This window comes from Elgaria multicarinata, chromosome 2 (genome assembly GCF_023053635.1).
Source record: "Elgaria multicarinata webbii isolate HBS135686 ecotype San Diego chromosome 2, rElgMul1.1.pri, whole genome shotgun sequence".
NCBI lineage: Eukaryota > Metazoa > Chordata > Lepidosauria > Squamata > Anguidae > Elgaria > Elgaria multicarinata.
The window spans coordinates 19,798,211-19,812,250 of record NC_086172.1 but is presented as its reverse complement, the minus strand read 5'-3'; the positions used below and the strand labels follow the sequence as shown (position 1 = coordinate 19,812,250).

General features: G+C 45.2%; 1 protein-coding gene across 3 annotated transcripts in view; it reads left to right on the top strand.

Moving 5' to 3' along the window:
- Nucleotides 1-14,040, top strand: part of IKZF2 (IKAROS family zinc finger 2) — a 129,912-nt gene that overhangs the window by 75,235 nt on the left and 40,637 nt on the right. For all 3 annotated transcript variants that reach the window (XM_063116104.1, XM_063116103.1, XM_063116102.1), the window contains exon 4: nucleotides 8,125-8,292. In XM_063116104.1, coding sequence (XP_062972174.1) covers nucleotides 8,125-8,292 — 168 coding nt within the window. The remainder of the gene's footprint in view (nucleotides 1-8,124; nucleotides 8,293-14,040) is intronic.

Genomic DNA, 14,040 nt, shown 5'->3' with positions numbered 1-14,040 from the left:
AAGGTCTTCACCTGGCGTCTAAAAGCATATAATGTAGGTGCCAAGTGAACCTCCTTAGGGAGCTCATTCCACAGCCGGGGTGCCACAGCAGAGAAGGCCCTCCTCCTGGTAGCCACCTGCCTCACTTCCTTTGGCAGGGGCTCACGGAGAAGGACCCCTGAGGATGACCTTAGTGTCCGGGCAGGTACATACGGGTACATAATTTCCTACCTACCACCACACAAAAGAACACCCTGCGTTTTTCACCTTGCTTCTCCAGTCTAATTAATAACTAATCCTACAGGGAAGGAGAGGTATTTTCCTGATCAATCTAGGATCACAGCTGAAGAAGCACAGCCCATTTGCTGTGATCCATGTTCCTTCCTCCTGTGAGAGGTTCAGTTTCTGTCTCCTACCCAGATTCATCAGGTTTTTTGCTATGGGAGTAGCTATGAGCCCCACAATTATACCCCAACCAGGCGTGTGTCCTGGTTGGCTAGGAGTGCTGTGCACCCCGTCCGCAAGCCTTCATAGAAGATCTGCCAGTGTATTAATAAGATTTGGTTTCTAAAAAGTGTGCATGTAATAATCTAAAGGTTCTTCTTCGTGGTCTCTGTGCATCACACTATGGGCTCTGCGCTTGCGCCGAGCCTGTACCTCGGAAAGGTTTGTAGCTGAGAAAAAACGTTATTTAGGCGGGAACCCCTCCCCCACCATCCATTGCGCATGTCCCGCGCGTTCCCGCCTTACCCTCAGTTCCTTTGCGACCGCCTTACCTAGCGCCTCGTCGAAAGGTTCCTCCTCGCTTCTTCTTGCAGTAGCTGAGTTTTTTTCTTCCATTCTCTTTTCTTTCTTACTTAATTCTTCTCCAATCTCCTCGCACCCTTTTTTCCTCCTAAAAAAAAAAAAAAAAGTTATTCTCTTTTCTATCCTACTACTAACTTCTACTTTGTATGGCCCTTAAGGCCCCTTTTCGAAAATGCGTCCGTTGTAGCAGTAAGCTACCAGCAGCAGACGGGCACTCTCTTTGTCTCCTTTGTCTTGGAGAAACGCACATAGTAGAAACTTGCCACCACTGCCAGGCTTTTTCTAAGCAAACTAGACGCCACCGCTCAGACCGCTTAAAAGCACAACTTTGGAAACAAACTCTCCAACCCGTAAACATGGCGTCCCCTACGACCTCGATACCGAAAGCTTCGACATCGACCGTCACATCGATACCGACAACAATTCCACCGCCACCTTCGACTTCGCGAACTCTTACGGTATCGACAGCAAAGAAACTCTCCAAGAAAGCAAAGAAAGCCAAATCCCCGCCAGAGCCTCACCCAAAGAAACAAAAGAAATCATCACAATCACGCAGACTGGTAGCCGTGTCTCAATTACCACCAACGGCAGAGAGTTCAAACCTGGCCAAACGCCCGACCATTGAACTTCTCTCTACCACGTCTGAAGGCGAGATAAGGGAACCTCTGTCCCCGGCAGAACCCTCTCCGCCATCTCCTGTCTCTCAACAGGACACTCGAGCAGAGGCAATACCGCCTTCTCGACACCATGGGCACCAACGTTCACCAACTCGACATCCCTCTAACAGAGAACCACCTCGCTCAGATGACCTCGTACCCGTACAGCGGAACCATGACTGGTACTATCATGATCGATACTCTCCTAGATCGACATCTCACCAACACTCCCCGCCACATTACAGGGAGCATTACAACCGGTACTACCGTGCATCGCACCGCAGCCGATCCAGATCCCCTCACGATTGGGATAGATACTCCGATTACTACTACACACACCGGGACTACTCTCCCCACTATAGGAGAGAAAGATACCGTGATCCATACCCGGATACACACCATCAACAACGCTACGTTCAAGAAGTAGAACAGGAGGCACAACTTCCCCCTGTTCCGCCACGCTCAACCTCGCTATTGGTTTCCTCCCAACGGCTTCCTCTGCTTCCGGCGACTACAACACCAAGACCCATACTTCAACCTCCTATTGAGGACTATGACTCCGATGCCTCCTCAGCATCCACTTCCCCCCCGTCGATGCCATCACCAGACGACGCAGTGGGAACCAAAGACCACCCATCTCCATCAGAAGAAATGGGGTCTTTCGCTGAACAAATCCTCCACATGGCTACAGCATTAGGAGTCGACGCTCAACAGCAGCAAGAACAAATTCAGGACCCATTTTTCGATGCAATATACCCGGAATCAGCAACCCCAGTGGAGATTCCTTTCTCACCCATCTTACTTCAAACAATAAAGCAAACCTGGACCTCGCCTTCAACAATGACTCCTACATCACGTAAGTTAGAGTCTATGTATAAAGTCCAAACCAAAGATGTGGAATTTTTATTCTCCCATCCAAAACCAAACTCTATCATTGTGGAATCCTCCCACTCTAGATCCCAAAAGACACATACTGCCCCAGTAGACAAGGAGGGACGACGCTTAGACTTCATGGGACGTCGCGCTTACTCAGCAGCAGCTCTTGGTCTCAGAGTTACCAACTACCAAGCATTGATGTCCCGCTATCAACTATTCTTGTGGGATAAAATCGGATCGCTTTGCGATTACTTACCTGAAGACCAACGAGAACTCGCCCGCGCATTCCATGCCCAAGCGTCCCGATTATCTAAACTCCAGACCAACTCCACTCGACACCAGGCAGACTGTTACTCTAAACTAATGACTGGCTCTATTGCTTTACGCCGCCACGCATGGCTTCGTTCAGCCACTCTTACTCCAGAGACTCGCTCCCGCATCGAAGATCTCCCCTTCGATGCCGAGGGACTCTTCAACTCCAAAACCGATGAACAACTCGATACTGTTCAAAAAGCACGTAACACCGCAAAAAGAATGGGCTTAACCCCTTCTCAACAGCAACACCAGCCTCAAAGACCAAGACGCTGGCTTCGACCTCAACAACAATACACCCAAAGACCTACCTTTGACAGACTACCAAGGTCTCAACCTTCTCAACAGTTTCAAAAGAAACCAGCCAACTCATCATCCAAATTCCGTACCCAAAAGAAAACGGATACCTTCACCAAACGTCGCCTTTGACGCCATGCCTCCCCAATCTCACAACTTCCAAGATCGCCTTGCCTCTTACTTCCACACATGGGAAAACATTACTTCAGATTCATGGGTCTTAAACATCATCCTTACAGGATACCGCATAGAATTCGACTCCATCCCACCAATCGGCATCGTAAAACGCACCACTCCATCACAACCACTGTTAGAAGAGACCCGCACTCTACTACACAAAGGTGCAATCGAAAAAGTCCCTCACCACCTTCGCGCAAACGGATTCTTCTCTCGGTACTTCACAGTACCCAAAAGGGATGGGGGTCTTCGACCCATTTTGGATTTAAGAGGCATCAACAAATTCATTCGTCCCAAGAAATTCAAAATGATCACCCTGCAATCCATCCTCCCACTTCTAAGAAAAACCGCTTGGTTTGCAGTAATAGACCTCAAAGATGCATACTTTCATATTGCCATCAACAAATCCTTCCGCCACTTTCTACGTTTCAGCATAGGAGACAACGTCTACCAATTTCGGGTGCTCCCGTTCGGCCTATCGACAGCCCCGAGAGTTTTTACCAAATGCATGGCCGTAGTATGTGCACACCTCCGTCTACAAGGCATCGAGGTATACCCTTACCTCGACGATTGGTTGATCGTATCGGACTCCAAAACCGACCTCCACAACAGCATATCATACACTCTCACCCTCCTCAACAACCTGGGTCTCTGTATCAACCAAGAAAAGTCGGTTCTACAACCAACCCAATCGGTACAGTTCATAGGAGCCTATCTCCACGCACCTACGGCCAGAGCATATCTCCCTCGAGACCGAGCGCGCCTCCTCACGCACAAAGCACTTCACGTGATGTCCGCTCCACGCTCCTCTGCCCATGCCATTCAACAACTTTTAGGCCACATGGCTTCCACTGTAGCCGTAGTCGAATGGGCCAGATTCCATATGAGACCACTACAACTATGGTTCATTCTTCACTACAACAAAGACTGCGATGCAAGACGTGTATTTCTCACTGTCCCTCACGACATCGTTCGCTCCCTACGCTGGTGGACCATCATAAACCACCTCCTAAAGGGCATTCCTTTCCAGCAGCCACCGCCTTCGAGAGTCCTCACAACCGATGCCTCCACCATAGGTTGGGGAGCCCACTGCGGCAATCTTCAAATCCAAGGCCGCTGGTCCTCACAAGACTCAAAACAACACATCAATTTCCTCGAACTTCAAGCCGTCAAAAAGGCCTTACTGGCCTTCGAGAACCATCTATCTCACCAACATGTTCAGATTGTTACAGACAACACTACAGTTCTCTGGCATATCAACAAGGAAGGAGGCACTCGCTCTCCCAACCTCGTCAACCTCACTCTCCGCCTCCTCGAATGGACGATCCCTCGAGGTATTCGCCTTACCGCTCTTCATATCGCAGGATCAAACAACGACCTGGCAGACACATTAAGCCGTCAGTTCCATCTCCAACACGAATGGAATCTCGCACAACCTGTATTAAACACCCTCTTTCGCACCTGGGGCCAACCTTCCATCGACCTCTTTGCCTCAGAGGAAAACAGCGTATGCCCTGCATACTGCTCCAGAGCAGGAATAGGTACCAATTCTATGGGAGACGCCTTTCTCCACACCTGGCAAGGCACCCTCTTCTATATATTTCCGCCATTTCCACTACTCCACAAAGTAGTCACCAAGATCATCCTAGACAACACAGACTGCATCCTCATCGCCCCTCGTTGGCCCAGACAAGCCTGGTTCTCTCCTCTCCTCAAAGCAGCGAGGGGAATATTCTACCCTCTACCACCAACAACAGACCTGCTGTCATGCAACAGAGGCCTCATCCATCACCCGGATATACAGACCCTCCATCTAACAGCATGGAGAATCCACCCTTAGAGACTACTATATCCTCAACAAATTTTTCACCACAAATAAGGACCATCCTATCTGCAGCCATAAAGCCATCAACCACAAAGTCATACCAAAGAAAATGGGACTACTTTACCCAATTCGCACAACGCAACTCTTTTCAACCAAACACCTGCTCTATTCAACACATCCTAGGCTTCTTACATCACCTATATAACAAAGGTCTAAAATATACTTCTATCAGAGTATACCTAGCGGCTCTCTCCACATTCAGAGGAGAAATTAACAACAGGACTCTTTTCTCTACACCCATAATAAAACGGTTCATGAAGGGGCTAAAGAACCTCATTCCGCCCATCAAACCAATAACTCCAAGTTGGAGCCTCTCTGTAGTCCTCAACATACTCACTGCAAAACCTTTCGAACCTCTTGCAACAGCTCCTTTACATCTCTTAACATGGAAAACAGCCTTTCTAACAGCAATATCATCTGGAAGAAGGGCTAGCGAACTCTGTGCTTTGCGCATCGACCCTCCCTTCACTATCTTTCACAAAGATAAAGTGGTTCTCCGACCAGATCTAACCTTCCTTCCCAAGGTGGTTACTGATTTCCACATTAATCAGCCTATAGTGTTACCCACCTTTTTTCCTTCTCCATCTTCGGATTTAGAAAGGAGACTTCACTGTCTAGACGTACGTCGCGCCCTAGCATTTTACAAAGAAAGGACACAACAATTTAGAAAATCACAGAGACTCTTTATTTGTTATGGTGGAAAAGAGAAAGGTCAAAATGTCTCCATACAACGCTTCTCAGCTTGGATAACACATACCATCAAACTTGCATACCAATTATCTAAGCTCGAGCTCCCACATGGGGTCAAAGCTCATTCCACTCGAAGCCTAGCCACATCCACAGCATTCGCCAAGGGAATCCCTCTAATCGACATCTGCAAGGCTGCTACGTGGTCACGACCACTGACTTTTGCCAGACACTACAACGTTGATACCAGGTCTCGCAATGACTCTTCTTTCGGCAGAGCAGTCCTCTCAGCAGTTCTACAATGACACCGACCCTCCACCGGTAAGTCATAGCTTGGTACTCGCCCATAGTGTGATGCACAGAGACCACGAAGAAGAAGAACAGGTTGCTTACCTGTAACCATGGTTCTTCGAGTGGTCATCTGTGCAGTCACACAACCCACCCACCATCCCCTCTTCGGTGTCTCTGATGCAGAAGAGGCCTGCCTTTCTCTCGGTTCATAACATGTCGCAAAGGAACTGAGGGTAAGGCGGGAACGCGCGGGACATGCGCAATGGATGGTGGGGGAGGGGTTCCCGCCTAAATAACGTTTTTTCTCAGCTACAAACCTTTCCGAGGTACAGGCTCGGCGCAAGCGCAGAGCCCATAGTGTGACTGCACAGATGACCACTCGAAGAACCATGGTTACAGGTAAGCAACCTGTTCTTATTTAGTTAAGTCAAATTACTGAATTGCAAAATGAGCGATACCTCAGGAATAACAAATGTTCTAGGCTAAAGGCAGCACAAATTTATTTCTATTTCTAAAAAATAAATCTAAGATTTGGCTTTAGGTTTTAAGAACTACAGCCTCATGTAGCGCTGTAGTAAGCGGCAGTTACTGCAGCTGAAACTCTCCCCACGGCCTGAGTGTGATCCCAGCGGAAGCTGGTTCTCAGGCAGCCAGCTCAGGTCGACTCAGCCTTCCATCCTTCCGAGGTCAGTAAAATGAGTACCCAGCTAGCTGGGGGAAAAGGAACCGCGACTGGGGAAGGCAAGGGCAAACCACCCCGCTACAAAGTCTGCCAAGAAAACGTCAGCGAAAGCAGGCGTCCCTCGAGGAGTCAGCAATGACTCAAGTGCTTGCACGAGAGGTTCCTTTCCTTCCCTTCCCTTTAAGAACTAAGGGCGCACTCTTATGAATATTTAGACCCAAAAAAATCCCATATCTCCCAGCATTGCTCACTGGAGGGTGCTGGGAGTTCCAGGACTTTTTTTCTAATTGGGGAATGCTGGGATTTGTTGGGTTTTTTCTGCCTAAACATGCATAGGGTTGCACCCTACTACTACAATTTATATGATTTGGGTTAATAAATAATCAAAGCTAACCTGCTATAAACTACAGCATGGAAATTCGAAGTTGCTTCAGTGTTACCTTCACCCACTTACTTAGCTGCTTAAATGAAGTAGCATATAAACAGGGCAATTGCTTTCTTCTCTCACTACAATTTTAATTCGTTTGTTGGCTTGTTAAATACACTGTGGCACAGTTTGTGCATGGGGGTGGGGAAAGCCATCTCTCATGCTTTGGCAATTATGATTTGTGGATTCTCTGTGCAAAAAACCATGTGAGGACCCATGTCTTAGGTGGTTATTTATCTGCATGTAGGAAAACCGCAGTATGTGATGTGGTCATGAAAATGGCCATGCGAGACTTTCTCTCTATTGCTTGATGGATGCATCTAGACGTGTGAAAATTTGCCAAACAACCACAAATAGGTCCCTGTGCTGGGTGCTTGTCATCCATGGAGTTTCAGGTATTTGCATAGAATGGCCTACATTTGCATTGCACAGAATGGCCTACATTTGCATTGTGGAATGCTTTCTTGAAATATGCTTCTTTAGCTTTTTCTTGGAATCTGAAAGGTCATCCAAACATTGGAAACTGCTGTATACTTGTTCAGATCATTGGTCCATCTAGCCTTTTCTGACTGGTCTTCTCTCTCCACGGTCTCAGCCAGATGTCCTACTACCTGATGACTTTTCAACTGTACATGCCAGAGGGTGACCCTGAAGCCTTGAGCATGCAAAGCATGTATTCTACAGCTGAGAACTGGCCCTTCCGTAAAGCTGCTGTTGTCAGCTTTAAGAACTGCTTATTACATTTACTTTTAGATGCCTCTGCTTGTTGAGCAATCGAACCAAAACCTATGGTTCCAAATGATGAGTGATGAAAACCAAGACCTCTAAAGGGAGCACAAGTTACGTTCCCACTGCCTCAAATAAGAAATAATTATTATTAAATGCGAGGTAGCATGTTTTAGGATAAAAAGATTTGCAACCTTTCTGGATTTTAATTGTCTTAGATATATTTATGAGCGCACCTTACTCCAGATATGGGGAGAATAGATGTGCACATTTGTTGGCCATGATTACTGAGTAATTGCCTCTCTTGTATTCTCCCCTGTAGGTGAGCGTCCCTTTCACTGTAACCAATGTGGAGCTTCCTTCACACAAAAGGGGAATCTACTGAGGCACATCAAACTACACTCTGGGGAGAAACCGTTCAAATGTCCCTTCTGTAGCTATGCTTGCCGGAGGAGGGACGCCCTCACAGGACACCTCAGGACGCACTCTGGTGAGTCTACAACATCTTTGCTATCCGCATTTCTGTTGAACTAAAATGTACCCTGAAGTCTTTTAAACGGCTGAACATATACAGTTGCCTTATACTGAGGTCAGATCACTGGTCCATCCAGCTCAGTATTATTTACACAGATCGGCAGCGTCTCTACAGAGATTCAGACTGGATTCTTTCCACTGCTCCACTGTCTACTGATCTGGAGGGAAGTGGGTACCTGTGATCTCTTTGTCACAAAGCTCTGGTGCTGCTTCTGAAATTTGGTCAGAGCTGAATCTGGGATGCAATATTGTTCAGAATTCAGAATATTGCCTGGGAATTCCTGGTGGTCTCTTGTTGAGATTGACCCTGTTCAGACGATACGCTAAGCGGTGGTGGCTAAGCATTTTGAGCTTAACATTATGGCTTAGCGTGTCATATGAACCATGAACCAGGTAGTTGTAAGAAAAATTCCAAAATCCAGATCAGGGCAGAATCTTTGTTAGGCCAACTGAAACGTCACAAAACAGTGTGCATGTTTCTGAGTTCTCCAGAACTCTTTATCAGTCTAGATGCTAAACAAAGCAGCAAGCGTAGCAGGGAGCTATCTGATGTTGAAGCCATGGAAGCCGTACTTAGTAACAATCTTGAGATGGACTGTGGGAGGAGGGACGTAGTAGGTGCTACAATGGTTTCAGGTTGCACCCAGGCCTACCCTTAGGACTGCTGGGATGAAGAAGCAAACAATTCCTGATCACGGATATTGTACATCTTAGTTTCTGTTGGCTCATTCCTTTAAGTCAAAAATAGACTTTGTTCAACCTTGGAGGAAAATTCCCCCCTCTGGTTCCAGGGCACACCAAGTATCAAAAGAAGATAAGAGTTAGAAAATGTTTTAAAACTGGTTCTTCTCATCAGCGAGAAATTACTGGCATTCTGGCGATTGGGAAACTACAACTATTGAGTTGGATCCAGCAGTCATGTGTTCAAGCATCTACTCATGCAATGGAACTTCTCTGTTCTTTCCTTTCCCCTGAACCCCCCTATCGGCCCCCTAAATTTGTTCTGGAAGGTCCCCAAGCCCTCTGGAGCAGATTTGGGGGGTGCACAGGGGGAACGGGAAATCCGTTCTCCCTGCAGTTCCCTTCTACTGGTAGAACTACACCATTGGATACAACCCACAATCTACTAACTTTAGAAACTTGGCTAGATATTCCAAAATAATGTTAATCAATTCAAAATAGAATAGTATGAGTTTTAATTATGTTTCAAGAAGTGGGAAGGTTTTAAATACGCCCATCTAGATGTGGTAAGTCACAAATCAGTCTCCAACTGTTAAACCCCAAAGATCTGTTTCCTACTGATAAGGTAGACAATACATTGAAGAAGGACCTATACCAAGTTTAGGTTGGGCATTCTGCTTTTGTCTTACAGATCACTGATGAGTCAAACGTCAGTTTTAAGATAGAAATCATGGTGTTTCCATTGTAGGAAAAAATATATCAAACTATGTAGGAAGAAAAAAGTCTTCTCCGCAAAAGTCTGCTCAGGTGCAGGTGTATATCCCAGTTCACAGGGGATAACAACATCGTAACGAAACAGTTGGCTTCTGTTGGCTTTTGATCTTGAACTTTCAACGTAACCTAGCACAGAAAATGCATTTTTCTTGTATCAGAAGTTGAACTACAAATTGAACATTGTCCCCTTTCTAACTTGGGTACAGTTTTTGTGCTAAATTTTGCATCTAATACTTTGAGTTGTTGTTAGAATAGGTTCTTTCTCTCACTCCCCTACCCAGATTATATTACTGTGGCTTAGATTTTTCTTTGTACATTCACATTTTCAGCTTCATGTTACTCCCATGGTCCTTCCTTCAAGTGAAGCCAATCCTCTGAATGTTAAAACAGTCTTGTACCAAATTCAGTGTCTTGAGGTAGGATGGGCAGTCAGTGAACCACTGACCAATTTCGGGTGAACCTCTTACTGTCTGGTGATTTCTGTTAGTCTTACTAAGAATCCCGAATTAGGTGAATTTTGGTTTGATCCAGAAAATAATTTCTTGCATTCTTAAGGTGTAGTGTGCATTCTCAGGAGAAGAAAACAGAGATTAGTTATACTTTCACTGTTAAGAGATTGTTGGTATGCACTCTTACTTTGGAAATTGAGAACATTTTGGTGGACCACAGGAATTCTTCTTGGGAAAAAAAAGCTGACCATGCAAAATTGACATCAGTCCAAATCTGACTTAGGCTGAGTTGATACATCCTGTCATTCACATTGTAACAACAATTATTTCTCAATAAGTTAAACTCACTAAAATAGTAATATTAATAGCCATACCGTGAGTCACTACTTATTATTATTATTATTATTATTATTATTATTTATTTATATAGCACCATCAATGTACATGGTGCTGTACTTAGTTTGTTTTTATTGCATCGGCAAAACTGCACAAGGGAAGTTATGCTGGGAAATTTGAAATATATGGTAACTGATGTCAGCTTTAATATGTAAAGGAGGAGCTAGGTCAAAAGAGTTGGTATTTGCCAATACAACGGGTCACAATGAAGTCACTCACAAAAAGGAGGAATAAAGTAGAATTGGTGGCGATCCAGTATTTTCCTTCTCAGTTGCCTAGAAGAGTTTGAATAGCTAGGGGTAGGAATATATGAGAATTCTGTTTGTGGGGTGAAAACTCAACGGATTTTTCCAGTTCAGCCCTGAGGATTCCATTCCGTTTCCCCCCTACTGGCATCAACTTGATCTGTAGTGAGTCAAGCCAATATCCGGATTCTGGTTTGTTTTGTTTTTATTGGCAGCAATTTGACCACCCCACCCCACCCAAATTTGGGGATCTTGCAATGTTTTTAAAGTATTTTTTTATTGTCAATCTTGTGCGAAGTGCACATGATCACAAGTCCACCTGTCCGCTATGCAGCACCGCAGAGGCATACTTTGTCAGTTTCGTCCTCTCCACCCTACTTTGTTTAGCCCAGCAAAGCCAAATTCCATACTTGTCAAAGAACTTGTCAATTCCCCCACCCCTTCCATGGGAAAGTGCCAAGGATGAAATTGATAAGTTCTTTGGCAGGTACAGAATATGGCTCTGCTGGGCTAAATGAAGTAGTGTCTGGATAAGACGAAACTGAAAAGGATATTGACAAGAGGGGACTATACCTTTGTAGGGCTACATGGCAGAGTGGTGGACTTGCAATTGTGTGCACTTGTGCAAGATCACCAATACAAAAATACTTTTCTAAAAAGTGACCAAATTTCAAGACTCCCAGATAAAAAAAAATGGACAAATGCCAGAACCCGGGAAAAATTTGTGTGAAATATTTGCGGAAATGGGAATTCCTTTTTGCTATAGTTGCCACCATTTACCAGAATGGAAATGCTTCCGAATCATGTTGGGCTTAAACAGAATGGAATTTCCAGCGTCACACAGGGGTAGCTAGGGATGACTAGTGAAAATGTACATTGTAAAGCAATTTGGTCCTGTATAATACAAAATGCAAAGCTGTTAATGGGGAGTAACGAAAGGACGGAACTTCCCAGCCAAGCCACAACCCAGAAAAATATTTAGATTGAAACTGCATTCTCTGCTCCCCCTCTCGGTGATCCTAAACACATACATTGGAAGCAAGTCCCATTGGTTTCAATGGATCGTACTTATCAGTCATGTTTTTGGGATGCATTTTCTCATCTCAGCTAGAACTTACTTGTGCCTAAAATAATCTAATTGATGTATCATGCTATAGATAATTTTTTGTGGAGAGCTTGGCTTTATGCAATAATCTAAGCTGTGATATTGATAAACTGAACGGCTTAATGGAAGCCAAATGAAAACCAGGTCTTGATTCTGAACCTGTTACGAACCTTGATTGACACTCCCTGCATACCTACTCTTTATTGTGCATACAAGGCAGTGACGTTTAACCTGCGGGTTTCCCAGCTTGGGGAAGTGCTTTTATCTCGATTGCAGCTATCTGGCATTTTCCCATTTCTCTGTTTGATCAAAGTGTGGCCTTTCCCTGCCTTGTGCCCCTCCTTCCTTCTTGTTGGTGGCTAATACACACTGACTGCATAACGGGTTAAACAGGACGTGACATTTGCACACATGTTTTGTGTAATTATGCTGTGCTGACTTCAGACACAGGCACACCAGGCTCTCTGCTCTGTGGACTGGAGGCAGAGATATATTTTTTTATATCTTCATAACTTAAAACAAAGTTGTGTTTCTTACAGTGCTAGATGGGCACAGGAAGCAAAAACTGCTGTTTGGGGTGACATAAAGTAACTGCTGCTGCTTGCAGGAGCATTATGTTGCTTTAAAGAAACACAAATACATGGAGGAGAAAAATGAAAGAGCCAACAACAACAGCCTTCCTTGAGAGACACAAACATTTACTTAAAGATGCCATAGAAGCTGTTTTTGATTGAAGACAAACAAATGTCAAGTGAAAGCTTCTGTTGGGGGGCATTTGAGATCCCTTATCTAAATCCACAGTATTTTTGTTGCCTACATACATTCCTTATAAGAAAATCATATTCAATGAAATCATTGTTTTGTGTTCTAGAGCAGTGGTTCCCAAAGTGGGCAGTACCGCCCCCTTGGGGGCAGTGGGATTGCATAGGGGGGGTGTTAAGAGGCAAGGGGGTGGCAGGGGGGCGCTCAAGGTGGTCTTTTCCGAGAAGCGCCTCTCCAGAAGGTCTTAAAACCCAGGGACATTTTTATGGGAGAAGGTACTTTGGTCCCAAGCCATACAGAGGAAGAATCCACTCATGTATTAATACCGTTTAAGAAGAGTCCTTTTAACGGTGAATTGAAATGTTTCAAAAGCACCAAAATGCTAATGAAGAGACATACCCTGCTTGGTGTGCCCCACCACGCCAGCTGCAAAACAGAGGCATTCGTTTTCTTTTTCCTCCCTCCCTCAGCAAGCCTGTGGCAGGTGCTTCCCATTTAAAGGGCCCGTGCACAGGGGGCACTGGGCATGAGTTTGTGGAACCAAGGGGGCGGTTACCTGAAAAAGTTTGGAAACCACTGTTCTAGAGGAAAGGGAACTATTCCTTGAGATCAGACATGAGTTCTTTGTAAAGAGCCCTGCCCTGGCTTCTATCTTCTCAGGACTATTTTTGATGTGGAAAAAATAGTATAAAAATATCTTAACTAACAATTCATATTTCCATTAATCACAAATATCACTGGGGGTTTCTATTACGAATGGAGGAATCATATGTATTTATGCATTATTGTTGTTGTTGTTGTTGTCGTCAAATCTTCCATTTTTGAGCAAGGTGATTGAGAGGGCAGTTGCCTTCTAACTCCAAGCAGTTTTGGATGATACAGATTTTCTTGACCCATTTCAAACCGGCTTTAGGGCAGGATACGGAGTTGAGACAGCTAAGATCGCCTTAGTGGATGATCTATGCTTGAGTATTGACAGGGGGAGTATGTCCCTGCTGGTACTTTTGGACCACTCAGTGGCTTTTGATATTATTGACCATGGTATCCTTCTCAAACGCCTGGGAGGTTTAGGAATCGGGGGCACGGTGCTCCAGCTGTTCCAGTCCTACCCCTCAGGTAGGTTCCAGATGGTGATGCTTGGGGATAGCTGCTCCTCAAAGACGGAACTGTTGTATGGCGTACCACAAGGAGCCGTCCTATCCCCAGTTCTATTCAACATCTACATGAAACTGCTGGGAGAGATCATCTAGAGGCATGGGGCGGGGTGCTATCAGTATGCTGATGACACCCAA